Raw genomic sequence first — 20468 nt, forward strand, 5'->3', positions numbered from 1 at the left:
AATGTTTGTCTACTGAGTTGCTGAAGAAATGCATCATGTAATAGAGAGTGGTTGGGTGTGCTTCTCTGCTGACTGAGTACGTTATTTCAAAATGTATATCCTGCCTGCTTCAAAAATAGATTTGATGCCGTGATTGTATGATTACTGAATTAATAAATGAATGAATGTGTACATGAATCATGAAATACATAAGGTAAGTTTAGATATGAACTCTGTGGAGTCATTTAACTCAATGGTTTCGTATATTGAATAAAATTTCATGGTCTTCATTATGAGTTGAATGCTTCATAATCTTCTCTCCAGAATGTACATCAAATATGCCCACTCTTTTCTTGACTCTAACCAAACATCTTGGGAGTCCCTACACATGACTCATCATCTAGTGTCTCCATGTGATTGCTCATGGAGTTCCTAGCACTTAGAACGCCCTTCCTCTCCAGACTTGTGGCCTGACCACTCCTGCTCACTCCTTACCCTAAGGTCAAACAATGTTTCCTTCTTAGGCTGGGCACCCATTTATTCATTCATTCAGCGGCCATTTACTGAGCACCCACTTCATCAACTCTTGTGCCCTTGTGCAACTTAGAATGGTAAGTAATTCAAGGAAGCTGCAGGTTGCTGTGGGACAAATTTGAGGTGTTATTTATAATAGAGTGTGATAAGTACTTTGTGAGCACATGGGTGTGATATGCAGCGCATCTGGGAAAACAAAAGGAGAATCTCAGAGAGGCAGGTCCTGAGCTGAGTCCTGAAGTGCAAGCAGGCACCTGGAAAGCAAGGGAAAAATGTAAAAATTACTACAATGTTAGTGGATTAAAATAATGTACACTTATTACATCAATTTCTGTGGAATAGGAGTCTAGCCATGGCTTATCCGGGCTTTCTGCCTAGAATCTCAAGGCACCAGCTGGAGGCTCGACTGGGGAAAACCCACTCCCACACTCACTCAGGTTCTATTTTCTTACTTTCTTTTTTGTCTGATCACCACTATCCTATGGCTGCTTCCTGACAGGTGCCAGCCTGTCCCACCGGCAGCGCCCCTCCGTCTCCCTGAAGCTAGGACCACTGGTCCTTTTCTGCAAGTGCAGGCATACATCTTCCAATTTCTGAAGTCAAAACTGACCAGAGGGAGGAACCACTAGAAAATCCACTGCACTGCTTTCTGAGAATTTTTCTCGATTCACCATTAGTGCTGGTCTTGTCCTAATCTGGGAGTCTAAGTCTGTTCAGTAGGCCTTGATGTCACATTGGATAACTTACAGTCTGTCTTGGTTTCTTCTCAGAAATTCTTGTTCTAAAGACGAGGCTAGCCATGACTGATCTCCCCAGATTTATGCTATCCCACCTGCGCCCTCTTGCCTTATGCTTTGGAGCTTTGTTCTTTTTGTTTTGTTTTGTTTTGTTATATTTATTATTTTATTTTATATTCTATATTCCACATATAAGGACTAGCATACAGTGTTTGTCTTTCTCTGTCTGAATGGAGCTTTGTTCTTGAACTAGAGATTGGGACCCAAGCACCTGGTGGTATCCAACCTTCCAAGTGCCTGCTGCATGCCTCTCTGTCTGGATTTCCCAGGACTGCATATCTCAGAGAGTTCTCAGTGTCCCTCCCACCTACGTACTGGGATCTCCACTGACTAATCTTCAAACCTCATTTGCTTGATTAGATCATGACTGGCCTTGGCTTTATACCCCTTTAGGATATGTGTTTTGCCCACTGGATTGAAACTCATCAGCTCCCTACATCTGAAACAGTTTCTTGCTCCAAGGTCATGTGAAAATTGATTCCAAGACTTGTCAAATCCAAGTCAAAAGTTAATTTTATGTGAGAAGAGATCCTGGACAAGGTGGAAAACGGTCCAGGTGAATTGGTGACAGCAGGGGCAACGTGAGTGCGGATATGTAGTTAGCTAATGACGGAGACTGAGTAACATCTCATGTGTGCCGCCTCCTCCTGTCCACTCTGCCACTGTCCTGTTGAGCCCCTCTGTTGTATCCGCTCAACACAGCACAGGCAGAATTCACAGGCTACCACAACTGAGGGAATGTGACCTGTGAGCAAAAGATGAAATCAAAGGAGACTGAGGTTTCAAGATGAAGATACAAGAAGAAGAAGGTGTTGCTGTTATCTGAACCAGGGAGTTGCTGAAAAAGAACAAGTCTGGAAAGGTCACATAATGTTGAGGGCATGGTAGAACCGCAAGAGTCAGATTTCCCCTATCTTCAGGATTCTAAAGGACCCCACTTCATACTGCTGGCCCTAACATCTGACTCCAGAAAGTGCCGTGAAGCAAGGGCTTCTCCATCAGTCCCGAGGGAAGAGCCTGAATCAGCGTCAAGATCCTGAGTCAGAATCTATTTTTGTCTTAGTGCTCTCTGTCCTCAGCAATATTCATCCACCAAGGTCTGCAGAGCCGGAAACACCATGGTGGAGGTGGTGCAGCAGTCTTAAAAGAGCCACAATCTCAGCAAACTTGTGTGCCCTTAAAAGCAACGACATTAACTAGAGTGTAATGAAGACAAACTCACACTAGATGACGTTGATTTGCTACCTGTTAACCTAACCTCAAGATGAGCGAGATCTTTGAAGCCAGAGACTTCGCAGGTGGCGTCTTGGTGCGGCTGTTCACCAGTTCCCGATCACGGGAGAGTTTATTCTTTGGAGCCTAAGTTCTGAAATTGAAAGACATTGTCATTTAGCGTATTATCATGAAGCCTAAATGAACCACACACATAAAGAACGTTGTACAGGGGCTGTAAATGGAAGTTCCTTTTTCCTCTTCCTCCCCAGCCAAATAAATGCATTCATTAGAACCATTTACCTAGTCTGGGTAAATTTTTTTTGTTTTCTTTGCCAATGTTTTCCCCAGATTGTGCGCACTTTCCACTTTCTCATCTCACAGTCATTCTCAGTCGAAAATGTTGATGTTGCTTCCTTACTTGTGGAAGAGCAGCAGGGTGATTCGGGCGGGATTAAGCACACCCTCACCTTCTGGGATCTCAGCCAGTCATGGAAGTCCGGCTCTCTCTTTCTCAGGGACTGACTCCATGTGGCCCACGCACAAAGACAGCTCAATCAGAGGAAAGGAGAGAAATCTTATTTGGTGGCTAGAGATAAGGCACTGAAGAAACGTAATGCCTGCAGTAATTGGGCCGCCACGGGGAAATTCAACCTACAGGATAAAGCTGTCACTCAGAGAGCGGAGCCCAGAGAATAGCAGAAGAAGCCGGGTAACCTGCAACTGAAAGCTGCCTAAAGACTTGTCTTGCTAGTTGATGAACCAAGTAATTCCCTTTAGTAAGTCAGTCTGTACCAAAACCATCCTAAGGGATACTTTGGTCCTATCTCTGCCCCCATCTTCCCGTCTGCGCTGCCATTGTTGGCATCGTCCATGACCTTCATGTTACCTGATCGGTGAGGTGCTTCTCCAGCCCCGCCTATATCTAGCCCGCAGGTGCTAGAGCTTTTCAACAGACACGCTCACACCTGTGAAATGACATACGTAAAAGTCTGTTGATTCCATTATCGCTTTAAAAAGCAAAATATTGAAAGCAACCCCAAATGTGCACTAGCAAGAGTTCATTAAATTACGAATTCATTTACTAGATTATTCTGTAGCTATCTGATAGGATGAGGCAGCTTCTGTTACTGACGGAGAACTGTCAGTCTTTGCTAAAGTCTGGATTGGACTGTCCTCTTCCCTTTCATCCCAGGCTTATGATCAATATGACAGGAAATGTATTAACAATATAATTACTTAGCTTGGTGTCCATTTTAAAAGTCTGTAAAATAGTGTTTATATCATGTTCCCATTAATATTTTTGAAAAACATAGCAGGAATGATATATATTTATACTCATTTGTCAATAGAATATTTTTGTAAAAAGACAAAGGAAATTAGTACCAATGGTCACACACTATGGGGGAAATTGGGGATTCTACATGTCAGGGATGGCAGAGAGCATTTTCTTTTAATTCTGTGGTTTTTGGTGACATTTTACTATTGCTCTATAAGCACATATCACTTTTTCCAAAATTAATTTAATTTAAACAGCAGCAGTTGTTAGCAAAGGTAAAGATGCAGTTCTGCTTCTAAAGATCCACCAGCGGTTTTTGAAGAAGCTGTATGATTTATGATATTCGTATGTAACAATTATTCATTCGTTCTACACATTCATTGCACGTGCCAGGCCTGTTCTAGGCTCTAAGGATATGAAAGTGAATAAAACATATGAACTCCCCAGCCTTCGTCAAGCTTGCATTCTAGTGACCAAGAATCATCCTTGTAGTCTGTAAAAATTGATCTGGACAATTTTAAGAAACTGATAAATGCAAAAAAAAAAAAAATCCAATCAGAAGGATTTTAAAATGTAGTGGAAATATTTTATTTAGAAATCGCTATTAAGTTTCTGTTTGTTTTTCATTCTAAATATGTGCATCAAAAGAATAGACAGGAAAATAGAATCTTCCAGTCTGACCTGTCCTTAAAGAAGAGGACCTCTCCCCTCAGGGTGCTGACTGCATCAAAGGGCAAAGCGGGATCACACGCAGCTGGTGTCCCGGGTTCTGGAGGCACCGATTCCGTGGGCATCACGGTGTCCTTAGGGGAGGCAGGGGGCGGTCCTAAAGGGAACAGATACAGATGAAAACATTAGGAGACCTGATGGTTCTGTCAACTTATATGCTTTTCAAACATTCTCCAAATGCTCTGAGTTGAGTTGCAAATGATTTGTGCAACATTTTGAAGCTTTCCTGAGGACCATCATTGCAAAGCTACAATGTCTAATTTTTCCAGCATCACTCACCGTACAGGGACTGAATGCCGTTCACATCATCTAGAGAAAGGCAGAGCTGGGCCAGGTCTGTGAGCGCGTTGTGGGCTGGGTTCCTCAGAGATTTGATGTCGGCCAAGTGAAAGATAACCAGGCAATGGCCAAGCGACGAGGAATAAATTGGCCCCTGTTCCAAAAACCGTGAAGGTTTAGAATCTAACAGCTATTTATTCCATAAACCTATCAACAGGACACATGTCAGCTGTGCAGGGCATCCTTGACTCACACAGTGTCTTTTCCTTATTTATGGATTGGTTCATAGACTGGCATATTCCACAGTTTGTAGAAATTCATGTATATTTCAAGGTTGGCTTGAAGTCAACATATAAGTCACTCTCCCACCATATCTCTGGTCAGGGACACCAAGTCACTTTTCCTATAGTGTCAGTGATAAACATTGTTTCTAGAAGATAGTTCTTTGGTTGGACTAACACTAGTACCATGTCAATACATTCTCATTACCTCGAAAAATACAAAGTTGGTCACTGTTCAAATTTAGTAACACGTGACAGTTGCAATTCACTTTATTCCTCAAAATCGTAAACAACAAAAACTCTGGTTATTTCCTATGTGAATTTAGCCTCAGTTTCTCTTCTTCTCTTCATAATCAAATACTTTTTCATTGTCAAAAAGCTTCCCAGTTGTGGGTGCCATTGGATGCTCACAGTCTTTAGTTTAAAACAGAAATGTGCCCAACAGTTATCTGCAGCACAAATACAGGGCTGAATACATTTTTTCTTTGTATTACAAAAGAGTTCTTTGTTGAAATTAATAGTAGACATTATATTACCAATGCGCCAAGCAAATATACACAAAAAAATAGCTGTTCAAATACAGCTAGACTATTTCCTGCAGCACAAAGTTCAAGTTTGTACATCTCAATAAAGATACTCTTTGCATTTGCTTTAAAGAGCCTAACCAGTCTTGAAAATAGCAGTTGTCTCCGTGTGTGTTTCCAAACTTCAGAAGCTACTGGAAAAAAATACAGTCAGTCTCCTCCATATCCGCAGATTTTTCATCCACGGATTCAATCAGTTGTTGATCGGATTTCAGTCAGCGGTTGGTTGAATAGGTGGCTACCAAACCCAAGGAAACCAAGGACAGCTGTATTCATCGTACTGTACCGTTTTATGTGAGGGACTTGAGCGTGTGTAGATTTTGGTACCCTTGGGGGCTCCTGGAATGAATTCTGTGCGGTCACTGAGGTGTGACTGTAAAATGCAGTTAATTTTGATTATTGTATTTAAACTTAGTAAAGTTGTTGAGAACCAATTCAGAAAGAGAAAAAGTCTCTTAAGCTAGAGACGATGGCAAATTTATTTGAGCAGGTGAACTAGAAATTTACTTTATTTCCTGGCATTTTTTTCTAATCTTTACTTTTAAGAGAAAAGGAAGCAAATGGGAAGAGAAGAAACCCAAGGGTACATTTTAGGGTCAAACCTGATTCGATGTAATTAATTCTACCTTAATCAACTATAGTTAAAGTGATGAGAAACATTGTTAATCTATTCTAAAACCCCTGGAAGTTCCTGAGTTGTGGGAGTAAGAGTAAATGGTGCTTTAATATTGGGCTTGCTGGGGGCAAAGAAGGAAACACAGACATTTTACAAAGTTCTTCAGTAACGATTGCGACAAAGAGAGGTTCTGGTTGTTACCATCAAATAATCAGAAATTTTCTTTCTTAGGATGTTCCGTTTTACCGCTCATTCGGGGTAACCAAATTATCCTTGGATAGTGTTAGACGTTTTTCCTGAGATCATCCAGAGACGTTTGTGGCCCACCTATGTGTCTTCCGCCCGTCGTCCGTCACCGTCAAAGTAAGCATTCCTGTAAAAACCGGGCCCTGCTGGATAGGCATGAGCCAAAACTTTACCAAGTCCAGCAAAATTATCAGTCTCCATGTTGTAGCAGAGAAAAAAAAAACGGAAAAATAAGAATTCAGAATTTCATTTTGCTCTTTTTCAATACAACACTACCAGGTAAGTGAATACATTTTATTTTATTTTATTACTTTTAAATGCAAAAGGGATCATTATGTCAGCCTCTCCGTCATAAATCCTAGAGAATGTGCGTAGGGACCCGTCCTCCCAGACTTTCAGAGCTTTCTCAATGGCAGAATCAACAGCATCTCTTGGCAGATCCAGCGTATAATCCACAATCCTTTAAGAGAAAAATTGAAGATTGTTTTCTCCTGTGATTGTAATTTATAAAAATCCTGGTATTGTGTCAAAGCCTCTTGGGACCCATCACCTGTAAGTGAGGTGAGTTTTCCCCCACTTGGGCGTGTGAGGAAAGGTGCTGAAGTGACCAGCGTCAGGAACCCCACATCTGGGCTTGAGCACCACCTCCAGAGTGTCGGAGTCCAGCTTCCCCGTCACCTCCAACCCCAGGAACCTTTGCATTTCTTGCGTTTTTTTTTAACAAGAGGATTGTTGTCCTTCCTTGTAACAAACTCTTTAGATCACCTCTTTTTTCTAGATTATAGTATTTTTCTAGGTAGTGTTAATGGAACAAGAAGTCCAGTTTTAAGTTCATCTTATTCATTTTCAGCCATTTACCCAAATTTCACAGCAAGTAGTTATTATCTAGTTTTTATTGAAAGAAAAGTATGACACTTAATGTTTTTATTGATCCTTATTATTATTTTATCTTTGTACTAATTTTAAAATCTCATTACAGTTCAGTCTGTTCTCCAAGTGAGGAACTTGAAATTAAAAATTCGGGTCCGGCATGCTTACAGGAAAAGAAGCCACCCTTTGACCTAACTCTGTGGGTAGTTTGGGTGAATGTATCTGACTTTTTCACCTTTACATTGTTAACACAGACCTGCTTCAAGACGGAACTGAAATACTTCCATTCCAAGTTGACAAGTAACAACACGAACGTTATTACTTGATAGGATTTAAAGCTCAAAAGGAACACGTACCTTCTCCCTAATTATTTCAACAAAGGAAATCCTAAAGCCAGAGAAGTTACAAGCATTTTCCGTTTATTCTTTTCATTTAGCTCCAAAGCTGCTGCTCCTACCTTATTTTCTAATCTTGAGTAATGTCATCCTGTTCCTGCACCTTTCCCCCTTCTGTGTTAAAAGGGAGTGACCTTCCACCTCCAGCACTTTGACACTGCCTAATGCTAAATGATTCCAACACAGCAACTGCTGGCCAGACCATCCTACTTTCCTCTGCAAGGCCGGGCAGGCGTGTGCGCTGCTCCACTTGGGATGGCCGCTGGCTGCAGTGGCTGCCGCCGTTACGTACCTGGACAAGGTCCATGTTTAAGTCCCCTTTCTTCACACCTCCATTCAGTGGATAAGCTGAGCTGCCTGGCAGACCTAGCCGCCCGAGGATGGCAAGAGGCTTCCTTCTCACTGTCCTTAGCTCAGGAAAACACCTGCTTCGCCTCTTGGCTTCTGTCGCCTGCTCTCTTGTGGCCGTCCTTTTGTGGGGCGACGCTGCTTTTATCCGAACAGCGTGGTCATGCATGCGCTTTTAAAAAATCTGAATGACACAAGGAGTGTTCACAACTATTCAATGTAAAGGTGCCGTAGCCTGTGTCAGTAATTTCCCTCAACCTTCTAAACTTGGCTGGTTAGAGAACAAGTCATCTCTCAGGAAATGATTCTGTGTTTATAAAGAGGAAATAGAACTGACTGATAATTCATGTCTGTGTGTTTACTGAGAGGTAGCTGATAAGTCCAGTAAAGTGTCAGATATTTAGACTTTAAAACCAGGGCCTTTAAAAAAAAAAAAAAGACTATATCTAAAACTCAAATATAAGTAGGTTAGGAATAAATAGATGAACGGAAAGAAATTTCAAATACATTGATGGTCTAAATGCGGACGTTGCTGCTTGCAGACACATTTCATTTCTTGAGTCCTTGTTTAAAACAGCTATTAGTGATTTTTCAGGTGGATTTACTGGCCCCGGAGGAGGAGCACTGGGGAAGGAAGCAGGCTATGGAAAGGGGGTGGGTCTAGAGGAAGGAAGGAGTGCACTGATTCTGCTTTGAGCTTCACTCATTCTGAAAGGATCCTTCATTCTGAGTGGATGTAACGGATTTCAGAATGGAAGATATGCTTATAGTAACTAGTCCATAAAAACTTGCTAAATTGAAATCAAATTACACATCAGACTGAAATGTCCCTCCTACCCTCCTCTTCTTTGCTTTTTAAAAATCTTTCCATCTTCTTTCTCTTCTCCTCAAGTACGAAGAAGGAAATGGATTGAGATTTTTAGTGGGGAATTATTTCAATTCCTCTCCATCTAACCTCTCCTCTCTGCCCATGAATTGTATTTCTCTCTCTCTCTCTCTCTCTCTCTCTTTTTCCTCAGCCGTGTGTAGTGCTTTTCACATAGTAAGTCTGCATAACTGTCTTATCAAATTAACCTATTAATACAGAGGACCCTAAAATTCTTATAGTATAGAATTATGTTTTTCTCTCACTAAAGATAAATTCACTCTACCGTACCTGAAGTGTGTAACTTCAAAGTGATGGCGCAGTATATTAACGAGTGTGCAGGAATGGTCCTCTGAGTACCACCTACCACCTACACCCTACTTGAAGTGGACTGGACAGAGTGTGATTTCTAGAAACTGGTGGCTCTGAGACCTCCAAACCAGAGTTGGAGAGAAGCTTGAGTACACATTGGACCAGTTAAGTCAACCTGTGGCTTACTGCAGCCAAGGAATTTGCTCTACAGCCTGGGGGAGTGGAATGGACATTAGCTTGAAAATCAGGGTTGGGAGGCACTGACAACCAGACTTAGAGAAAGTCAGCTGGACTATGAACAAGTCTACAATTTCTGTGGGCCATTGTTTTACCATCTATAAAAATAGGGTAGATGTAACGTCACTCACCAAGTTGGCACATAAGTCTGATGCTGGGGAACATTATCCACTTCAATGTCTTCACTAGACAAAGCCTGTTGGCCTGAAAAATCTGTGGCAATGCTGTCAGGTACTTATTTGACAAGCTCTGTGATGCCTCATTTCTATCTGAGTCATAATTTTACTGGTGTTGATGGATCTTATTAATGTGGTAATGATGTAATGAAAGTTAGCTTTGTAGTAAGAGCCATGATTGCACTTGGCACATCTCATGGGAGTGATGTTGGTGTGCAAACTTATCCTACATTAAACCACCATGTCTGAAAGAAATTAATGACTTGAGGTGGCAAGAATCTAATGTTTGTCTTTAAGTCATTCATTACTTACTAAAATTACTGGAGTATATATACAGTCTGGCAAGGAGAGACTTGTTCTTCAGAAAAAGGTGAAACCTTATGAAGTCTAGAGTTGCTACTGTACGCCAGGCCCTACATGTGTGTAATTTCTAATCTTTTAGAACAACCCAACGTGGTAGAGATTAGGATCAAAATATTAAGTAAAAAACTCAAGGTCAGCTATCAAGTGGTAAGAGATTACTCAGAAGCCTAACTATTACTACTTATGTGTTTATCAAGACCTCTTGGCTTGAACCTTGGCTCTCCCTCAACTTTTTTCTCATGTTTTGACATTATTTGTTTGTTTTCCTCGTTCTTGATACTGACCCCAAACTTGCCTTCAACTTACTTCCTTAGCGTCTGTTCTTTTTCCCCAACTAGCTGATCACCCAGCTAATCTAGCCTTTTCTTTGTTCAGTGTCTACCTTTGCAGCTCCTGGCCTGGGCTGCATAGATGTTATACAGAGTCCGTCACATCCTGTAAGTAAGACTGAGGGATGTATAACAGCTCCTCAATTATAGGTGGTCCAATTCTTGGGAAAACTGATTACCTATAAATTCCAACATTCAACAGCCTCTGATTCTAAAATTGGAAATATACACACTTGTTCCTCAGTGTGACATGATACTAACTACAAAATTTTGCATCTTCTTTCATTGGAAACTTTTGATTTTATGATAGGTTTGGTGATTGTGCTAAGTCACAAACTGAAAAAAGTTAAAATTCTTTAACATAAAAATGTTTATTGCTGAGAGACTTGATCAAAAGGGAACGTTGCATGCTGTCCAAATTTTTGAGTTGAGAACTGCCTGCCTCAGAATCATGAATACTTCAAAATATTCTCAAGTCTTATGTACTTTGGAAAGTCTGCAAACACTCTGAGGATCTCTGAGCTACTCAGAAAATTCATACAGCTCGGAAGTTCCCTACAGGATTCCTACCTACATTAACATCCTCCCAAATTCGGCATAATAAATTAGATCATGTTTGTCTGGAAAAACTAGATTATTCAGCTTTAGCAAAATCTAAAATTTTTGTGGCTTAGCACAATGGAAGTTTATTTCTTAAGCAAAATCTACTGAGGTTTGGGGTAACTGTTGGGATTGTTGGCCCAGCAATTTAGACTTCTTCTCTTAAGACATGCTTCTGTAGTCACCACAGCAGAGCCAGGGACCACTGGAGAAATTTACACCAGAGATCAAATGTTTCCATGTGGAAGTGATATCAGTCACTTCCGAGCACAATCCACTGGCCAGGACTAGTCAGATGCTACTGCCCACCACCTCCCTCCCACATCTGTGGGGAGCTGGACTGTGGAGGAACATAACCCCTCCATGTACTCAGGAGAGGAGAAAAGGACATGTCCCCAGAAAGCTCTGCCATCCTGTCACTGCTCTTACCTAAAACCGGTTTTGAAATCTTTGTATGGGACCTGGGAGGTAGATTTTCCTCCTTCTCCATGACGCAAATTCCATGAGAATGGAGAATAGTTGAACTTCTCACATATTCTAATTTTCCACATGAGTATTTTGTATATTTGTCTAATTCCCCTTTCAAATTTGCAAATTAATCTCTGTGCATGTGACTTGATAATCAGGAAACAATAATACAATAACTCAAAATAGAGGGAAGGATGGCTTTATTTCAAACATAAAGCACTTTGGAACAAAAGTTGTCCCTTGCATATCAGGATGACAGTAGTGGCTGCTCATACGTCCTTGAATGCTCTTCCTCTGGTGAACACTCCTGTCTCTTGTCTCTTTCTGTCTTGAGAGGAAATGTTCATGACTGAGTCTGCTCTCCAGTATCAATGTCAAAATCTCATATTTTGGAAAAGAGTTTCTCTCATTGCAAAGCTGGCCCATCTGAATCCATAAGCCATGAACTTGACCTTACTTAGCCCTCATTTGTGGAACTAAATTATAGCAGTACATAAAACATTACATTCTAAATCATAAAAAAAGACACATACAGAATGAGGTATAAATAAGATTATACTTAATATTGCTGTATTTCACTTAAATATATGGCTCTTCAGGAAAACACCTTCCTTCGACTTGTGAAATACATTTTTCTGTTTCACTTGGTAACAGCTGGTCAATTTTTTCTGCAGTTGAACCAGCTGTTAGCTTTTAGAAGAGTCAAAATTCTCTTCGTTCCGGGATCAACTTTGTATTGCCTTGTTCCACGAAAGAAATAGAAAAATCCTAGAAATAAAACAAAAGAGATTTACTCTACATTATACAAATGATTTCTAGGCTTAACTTCAATTCTTGAAAAAATCCAAGTCATTTGTGACATAATACTGATGCTACTATGTCATGGCAACAAGATAGAGGAGAGAGACATATATATTCACTTACCATCTTTCTGGAAGACAGCATCAACTTTGTTGCCAATGCCAGGAAACTCTTCTGCTATCATTTTGGGATAACCTGCATCCATGGATCTTTTATACTCATCATACCTGGTCAAAAAATAATTAGAAGTGTCAGAACCATTTTTTAAATGTGTAACCTCCTCAAAATCATTACGGGGAATTCACCAGCAGGAATGTAATAAGGACTTTTAATTCCATAGATCATGTGTGATAAAGGAGGTGGGATGAAGTGAGGTAGGATGTCGGGTGGCCTTGAAGATTTATACGGTCCCTCTGAACTCCGACATCTAATTCTAATTATCTAGCAGGTGTTGTTCGTGTCAAATGCAATGGGAGATGAGTTCCTGCTGGCTGAAGCAGCTCTATGAAGATGAATGCTCTCCAGTTCACACCCCCTCTTTCTAATTCATTCCCATATTCTCCCTGGATTTCTGGGACCGGTATTTCATGGCGATTATTGGTCAGTAGACTTAGAAAGTGAACTGACTACAGCCATTCACAGAAAAGGCAGCTAGTCAAGGCAGTATGAGACTCATTTTTAAATGACTCAGTCTGGTAACTTCTCTCCGTGTAGAAAGAACTGGTACCCTTCCATTCTCTCCACTCGGGTTTTACCTCCAGCATTTGTTAGCAACAAAGAAGTACGTTTTCCCAGTATCTTCCGCCGAAACAGCAGCATCGATATTCTTCACATTTCTAGGGAAGCCAAAGGACCTGTAGATGTCCTTGGGGTATCCGTGTAGCACATTCTGCCCTCTGACAGCCCAGTACTTATTACCTGCCAATCAAGAAACAGGGATGAAACACCTGCCCAGGGACCAGCAGACAGGAAGTCGATTTCCAGCTAAACGCTTAGTCTCACGTGTTAATGCCGTGCCCTGACTGCACGTTAGAATTATCTAGGGAGGTTTTTGTTTTGTTTTTTTTTTTTTAATACTGATGCTGGTATACCTACCCTGGACAATTAAATAAGTATATTTTAAAAAATTTCCCAGCTGATTCTAATCTGCAGCAAGCTTTGAAAAATGACTGATTTATGGGGCTGGGGGCTTTTTTCCAAAGCCAGCTGTTTGAAAGACTAAAGAATTCATTGGAACATCACCCTTGGTTCTGGGGCCCCGGACGGTCTTATCACGTTAAAACATCACCCTCCTGATATCCTTAAAAGAGACACGCCCAGATCAAGCAAGGATTTTGCTCTCACTCACGAAATTCCAGAATATTTATAAATAAAAAGCAAATGTAGAAGGGGAAGGTATAGCTCAAGTGGTAGAGCACGTGCTTAGCATGCATGAGGTCCTGGGTTCAATCCCCAGTACCTCCTCTAAAAGTAAATAAATAAACCTAATTACCTCCCTCCCCTTAAAAAGCAATAAAATAAAATAAAAATGTCATAACTTCTAGAGTTTTCCATACTCTTCCTTTTGTACCTGAGACTATTTTAGATTTTGTAGAAATAAATGATAAATACTAAGTAGCTTCGGCTGTTCACATGTTCTCTCAAATAAAATGAAATAAAATAAAAAAGAGTTTATCATGCCACCTCAGTGATAGAAACCTCGCGTCTCCAGGTAGCCCATGGGCTGTGGAAGTTCACACCAGTGGTGCCCTAAAGGCCAGAGTGCTGTAATGAATCGCAATCTGTAACGACTTGCAGCCCGGCGTGAAAATCATTGCATCTGACTAGAATACCGTTCCAAACACTTGAATTTCAGCTGTGTCCACATTCTGCATGTTTATACTTAGTAAACCCCGTGTCACGTAAAACTGGCCTTACATCTTGAAGCCAGGATTGTTCATTGCACAAGTATGCTCATTTATCCCTCAGGGAAGAGCAGTTTGAAGCTTTGTGTATCTACAATCCTATTTAATTTCATTATATAAGCATTAGAAAGCTGGTTTCAATTTTTTTGCCCGTCTGAACTGGATTCCGTTCTTTGCCCTGAGTGTATGACTCGATCAGATGTCTCAGTGTTGGCCTGTAGTCTGCCAAACGTATATTTGCAGAAATACTGGTGTTTGGCGTTGTTTCTTCAAAGTCAGGAGCTGATCATTGGATTAGGTTTCATTCTGATAGAATCAGAGACATTTGCCCAGTTCAGTTCACGGTGATTCAGACTTCTCATGCTTAAATGTCCATACAAATTGCCTGAGAATCTTGTTAAAATTCAAGGTCTGGGATCTGATGACATGGGTGGGCTCTGTGGGCATTACGCTAAGAAAGATTCTGTATCCCTAACAGACAACCAGAAGGTGTCAGCGCTGTGGGTCTGAAGACCATACTATGACAGCAAGGCTACAGCGCCCCCATCTGGCTGCCCTGCAGGAGACACCCCCTCTCTCAGGAGAGTTAGTATTGGACAGTGTTTAAAATACATAAATAATTCTCACAGAAAACACTTTCGTAAGTCCAGATTCTCAAACAGGTCAGAAAACGTGTATATCCAGTCAAATGCCTTTCACTGAAAATTATTCAGAAATGCACTCTGCAGTTCTTAACTTAGGTGATGACCTCCCACTGATTTGGTAAGACGGCTAGATTTTCCAAAGTCCGTGGAAAGAAAGTAGCCAGTAGTCTCATATATCAGCCCAAAAGCAGGAGAAAAACTTAATTTGTAAAAACTGCAAGAAAATTGGAAGCATTACCTTTGAAAAAGCGGACTTCATCTCTGTCAGCCACCTCGTAAGCAGCTTGAAGTCCATTTGGCAGTTGTGGCCAGAAAACAGAAATGAAATTGAGCTCCACTTCTGGGTAGAAGGAATTTGTGCGCATGTAGAACCTGATTTGGAAAAAAAAAAAGGAAGAAGATTTTGATGTAATCCACAGCATGCCCTGGCTGTCACCCAGGTCCTCCCATTGCCGGCCCTGGAGGTGCGCCAGTAAGTGTGGTATCTGGCTCTCTGAGACGGGGGGTGGGGAGAGTCCTGGCTGGTAGCATTTGCCCCTTTGCATGGTGGAAATACTCCCACCACTGCAGATTTCAAGAGATTTGCAGCGGTGCACTGCTGTATAGTATTTCCACATGCAGATTTCCACGTACCTTAAGCATAAACAACCTAAGGGACATAAATAGTCAAACGTAGCAAAATGATTACAAAGGGATAATAAAAGCATGCGTTTTGATTACTTTTATTACATTTGGTTTAAGTGTAATTGTAAGTTCATATAATTTCTAAATTGCCACAATCAGCTTGGGCAAGCACGCCGCTGGCTGGAACACTAATATCCTACACTTAGTAAATGCTTCTAACGCACGAGCCCCTAAGCCACGCCCTGCCTCCCAAAAACCGTAGGAGAGAACATAACTCTTATCTCACAGATAAGAAATTGAAGCCAGTCCAAGGCCGTGAAACTAATAAGAGGCAAAGGTTAATTTTAAACTCAGATCCAGCAGCCCCTCCCTTTGTCCTCCTTTGGTTGGTGGTTTAGAAAGTGGATGCTGCAGTCCACTGAGTCCAGGGTGACAAGAAAGCACAGACTGTCATGTGAGCCAGCAGAGGGCCTGCCCGAGTCCAGGCCACAGAAAAGACGAGCCGTGGGAGTCAGATCGGACTTCTAGATCCAGTCCTGCCTCTGCCTGGCTGTGAGACCTCGGGCAAGTCAGTTACCAGGACTGCTTCTTGCCTTCTGTGTCTTCTGGACCTGGGGACATTTAAATGACCTGTGTCCTTTCAGTTCTTGCAAATCCTAGATTTGGTCCTGTTCTTTGGAGCGGTCCCCCAAATGGTTGCTTTGATAAGTGTGTCCTGCTGTATTGAGACCTTTCCTTTAAAACCAAGGATTTTCTGAGCACTCCCCAGCAGTGGGCCACACCCTGTGTGGTCTACGTCCATCCTTGCCTTCCACGGTCAGAAAGAGCACAGCCCAGGCTGAGAAGTAATCAGGAGCCCATACGCTGCTTCCTGGGGTAGATGGACCCACAGGGAACAAGACAACACCAGCCACTCGCCCGGAAAATTGGTAAGGGCAAGGGAGCCTTTCAGAGCAACCCTACTTTCTCCATGCTGTGGACTGGATCATTCAGAAAAGATTATATGATTATTTGGCCTGGTTCTTTATGAATCAGAACTGTATGCAGAGCAGGCCTGTTTCTTGCATGTGGGGGGACCCTGGAGTCCTTTAGGCCACACACTGCTGAGAAAGTTCTGGGACCCTCCTCTGAGGACGGAAACCCTTTGTGACTGAGCATATCACCCCAAGGTAGGTCCTCATGAACTCCTGGGGATTCTTCCCGCAATAGCTCCTACCCTTCTTTGGTGTCCCCCTCCAGGAGAGGGGAAGGAGGGACACAGACCTGTCCTGACCACAGGCTTTGGAAGGGCTGTCTTTTCCAGGATGGTACTTCAGGGGGTCTACACAACCCTTTTCGTGCTGCTGTGAGAAGAACTGATTTCTCCTTTAAAAGTACTAATTGCTTATTATCATAAAGAGAGACCAAAATGCAAAGAGGCCTGGAGTGGGGGTCAGAAGGCCAGTGAACTCTGTGCCCTGAAGCATCTCTTTCCTTCTCTCTGCCTTACTCTACTGATCTGAAAAGTGGTATTAGATTTACTGATTTTCTACTTCAGTGGTAATTTTTCTGAGAATCAAATGACAGAATACATGCGGGGAAAGAAGTTGTTATAAGTTCATTATGCTGTGCAAGAGCAAGCAATTGCTTACATGTACCTGTAATTATAATTATGCACATGAACAAATGTGAGAGAAATGATGTGGGAAACACAGCAGAGGTGCACGTGGACCCACAGCAGTGAGTCCGGCTATTATTCCAAATGCGAAGCACAGAGAAGAACTGAAGTCTTACCTGTCTTTAAGGAACATGACTTCTCCCCGAATGGTGGTTATAGCATCAAACGTCAGCTTACTGTCACACACTTGTGGGGTCTGTGGGCCAGTGGGCTGAGTGGGATTTTGGGAAGGTCCTAAAGGAATGAGAGACCTGGAGTTAGTCCAGCCCGGCTTTGGAAAACTGCATAGCCAATGCAAGCTTCTTAGAGAACACAGCCAATGGCTGCTCTGACGACCCCTTGTCTTAATGCTCTTCTTCATACTCACCGTAAATGGCCTGGATGCCATCGATGTCGTCCTGAGACAGCTGAACGTCACCGCTGAAGATGTAGCTGGGATACATCAAAGCCCCGATGTCAGTGGAATGAGAAAGCCCAAGGGAATGGCCCAGTTCATGAGCTGCCACGCGATACAGGTTATAATCTAAAAGGGCCAACAAACCCATTTGCAATTATTTGCAGTGTTTTCAGTTTTGAGACATTTAATAAGGCTCTACAACTGTACAAGGATTAATGTTTATATTTTCTCAATAGCTTTTTGAAATATATAAAAAAAAACTTTTCTAAAGGTGAGAGGAACACATTTATTAATAGTGAAGAGATGGGTTAAAGTCTAAACTCTATAATTACAATGAAAAAGCAAATTCAGCCAGCCAAGAGCCTAGCCCAGATCAGTCAATCTTGTTGGGGTTAAATAACTGTATTATTTCACAGAGACACAATTGCCTATTAACACAGTTTTTTTTTTCTATTTACAGACTGATACATGCTTAATGCTGGAAATTTTGGAAAACAGATACAGTCTCTCCTTTAATTTCCACATATCTTAACTAACATTGTTACATTTAGATGGGTTCTTCCAGTAAAAAAAAAAAAAAAAAAAAAGTAATATGTAGATGCCCACAAGGAAAACATTAATATTGTTAACATTTTCTCAACAGAAATTTTAGAATGGCTTATTTGTAACCAATAAGATGCTCTTACTAATAGAAATAATTTTTCTCTTACACTTTTCTAAATGTGTCATCAATTTTCTAAGTGGTATACATAATTCTATTAATGCGTTCTTTCAGTTAAATCAACCAATATGACAATGAACCAAGAAGGTGGAGGTGGGGAGGAGTGGAGAGAGGCGAGATTAGTTGACTTACTTCTGAAATTGTTGGTCCACATTTCATCTTCATCAAAATGAGCATCCCCTCCGAGACCTGGGCCTGGCTGGAAAGCATGAGCTAGCATTCCTCCAGGTCCGTCAAAGGGAGAATTGTCACGATGATCTGCAAGAAGCAGAATTCAACAAACGTTCCTCTTGGTTATTATTCAGGCTAACCCAGGAGGGGCCAACAGATTTCCAGCAAATGCTATATAGTTTCCTTCTTCTTCTTTTTTAATTGAAGTATAGTAAGTTACAATGTGTCAATTTCTGGTGCACAGCACAGTGTTTCTGTCATACATACACGTATGTATATTCCTTTTCACATTCTTTTCCATTATAGGTTACTACAAGGTATGGAATATAGTTCCCTGTGCTATACAGAAGAAATTTTGTTTTTATCTATTTTTGTTTTTATCTATTTTATATATAGCAGTTAATATCTGCAAATCTCGAACTCCCAATTTACCCCTTCCCACCCTCTCCCCCCCCCCAGTAACCATAAGTTTGTTTACTATGTGAGTCTATAGTTTTCCTTCTTAAGCCCCACAAATCCACACTCCTCTTAAACAAGGAAATCTAGCTGCGAAGCTGGAGAGATGCAGGGGCAGGGTGAAGTAAAGGTGGGAATGCTTTCATGCCACAAGAAGAGCTTACCTCCCCTGACAAAGGATATCATGATGTCCGCTTGACCCTCAAAGACCCTGGTGAAGGTCAGGGGCGAGGCATTGCTCCAGAGTTGAAAGGCCTTCTCAATGGCGTGGTCCACATCTGCTCTCGCCATATCTGGGGTGTAGTTTTCAATCCTTCAAGTGAAATAAATAGAGTCACGTCAAACCTCATTTCTGATGGCTGTGATGGGAAATAGCATTCCCACTCTGATGCTCAGTCCAATTACCTGTAGGTCAGGTTTGTGCGCTCCCACCGAGGGTTCCCCTGAGTGAGAACAAACTGAGCCACGTCAGGCACCCCACATCTGGGCTTCTTCATCACCTGCAGCGTTTCAGCATCTGGTTTCCCAGTCACTTTCAGCCCAAAGAATTTTTGCATTTGCTTTAGTTTTTCAACGACTGGGTTATGGTTTCTCTGCTTTTCAACTTGCTTCCCGTCACTTTTCAGGTTGTAGTAGTTTTCCAGGTATTTCTGACAAAAGACAAAATGATCGGAACACCGGATGGGAACTCTTTCTAATTTTTCTGAAGATTGACAGTATGAACTTACGCTTCATAAACAGAGAAACGACCTTTAAATTGTGCTTGTGCTTAGGTGCATGATGCTGAGTATCCTAATTATTGGTAGAAACTAATTTTGGAGTAGAAAGCTCCCGACTAATCATGACTATGAAGTCAGAATCACAAATTTGCACACTGTTCCTACCACTCTAACTGGAAAAGGAGACTCTAGGCATGGCTAGATATATTTAGCAGGGAGAGTGCCCCTTCTGACAACAATTTCTCTTTGTAAGAAATCCACCCTTAAATAAACTCTATGATTCTGCTGTTATTCCGTTATGCCACAGGAGAACGCAAATAAAGGCTTTTGCATCTCCGGCAAAAGCCTCCGGTGAAACCCAGCAGTTACCTGCACCATTTGCACATCTCGCTCTTGTGTTTCTGAAGTCCCCGCTGGGAAGCCGTGAGCCCCTGAGCTCCAGAGCAGAAGCAGCAGCAGCAGAGGGAGGCTGGGCATGCTGGCGTCCGTCTGTCTTCCTTCTCAGCTTAAGGAATCCGAGGGCTCCCCACCTCTCTGCTGCTCCAGTGTCTCCAGTAGGAAGCTCCCTCTTTATATATAGGGATCCTGAACTTCCAGGAAGCCAGAGGCTGTCTGACTCACGTTTCATAATATCCTCTTGATTAGCAATGAATTGCCTGAGGAGTCATCAGAAATGGTGACTTCAAGCAGAGTATTCGGAATCGTTTGATGTTGCAATCTTATGATTAATATCAAACAGGACGTGGGTGTGTAGGAGACACGGCCACCATGTAAATAGCTGTTTTCTGCAATTCGTGTCTAGCCTATGTAATTATATGCACAGATTGCAGATCCACGGGCTTTTTTTTTTTTTTTTTTTTTAAGGAGGCATTGCT

General features: G+C 41.8%; 1 protein-coding gene and 1 pseudogene across 1 annotated transcript; both read right to left on the reverse strand.

The window, feature by feature from the left end:
- Positions 1–2395: 2395 nt before the first annotated feature.
- LOC105067604 (stromelysin-1-like) lies at positions 2396–8410 on the reverse strand (annotated as a pseudogene).
- A 3272-nt stretch (positions 8411–11682) lies between these two features.
- Positions 11683–20207, reverse strand: MMP1 (matrix metallopeptidase 1). The gene is made up of 10 exons (XM_010953189.3): positions 19963–20207; positions 19280–19524; positions 19039–19187; positions 18380–18505; positions 17497–17652; positions 17246–17363; positions 15087–15220; positions 13056–13218; positions 12424–12527; positions 11683–12267 (listed from the first exon to the last, which is right to left on the reverse strand). Exons 1-10 carry the CDS (start codon positions 20068–20070, stop codon positions 12158–12160), a joined length of 1413 nt encoding a protein of 470 aa, XP_010951491.2. The 5' UTR covers positions 20071–20207; the 3' UTR covers positions 11683–12157.
- Between the last annotated feature and the right edge of the window lie 261 nt (positions 20208–20468).

Source organism: Camelus bactrianus, chromosome 10 (assembly GCF_048773025.1).
Source record: "Camelus bactrianus isolate YW-2024 breed Bactrian camel chromosome 10, ASM4877302v1, whole genome shotgun sequence".
Lineage (NCBI taxonomy): Eukaryota > Metazoa > Chordata > Mammalia > Artiodactyla > Camelidae > Camelus > Camelus bactrianus.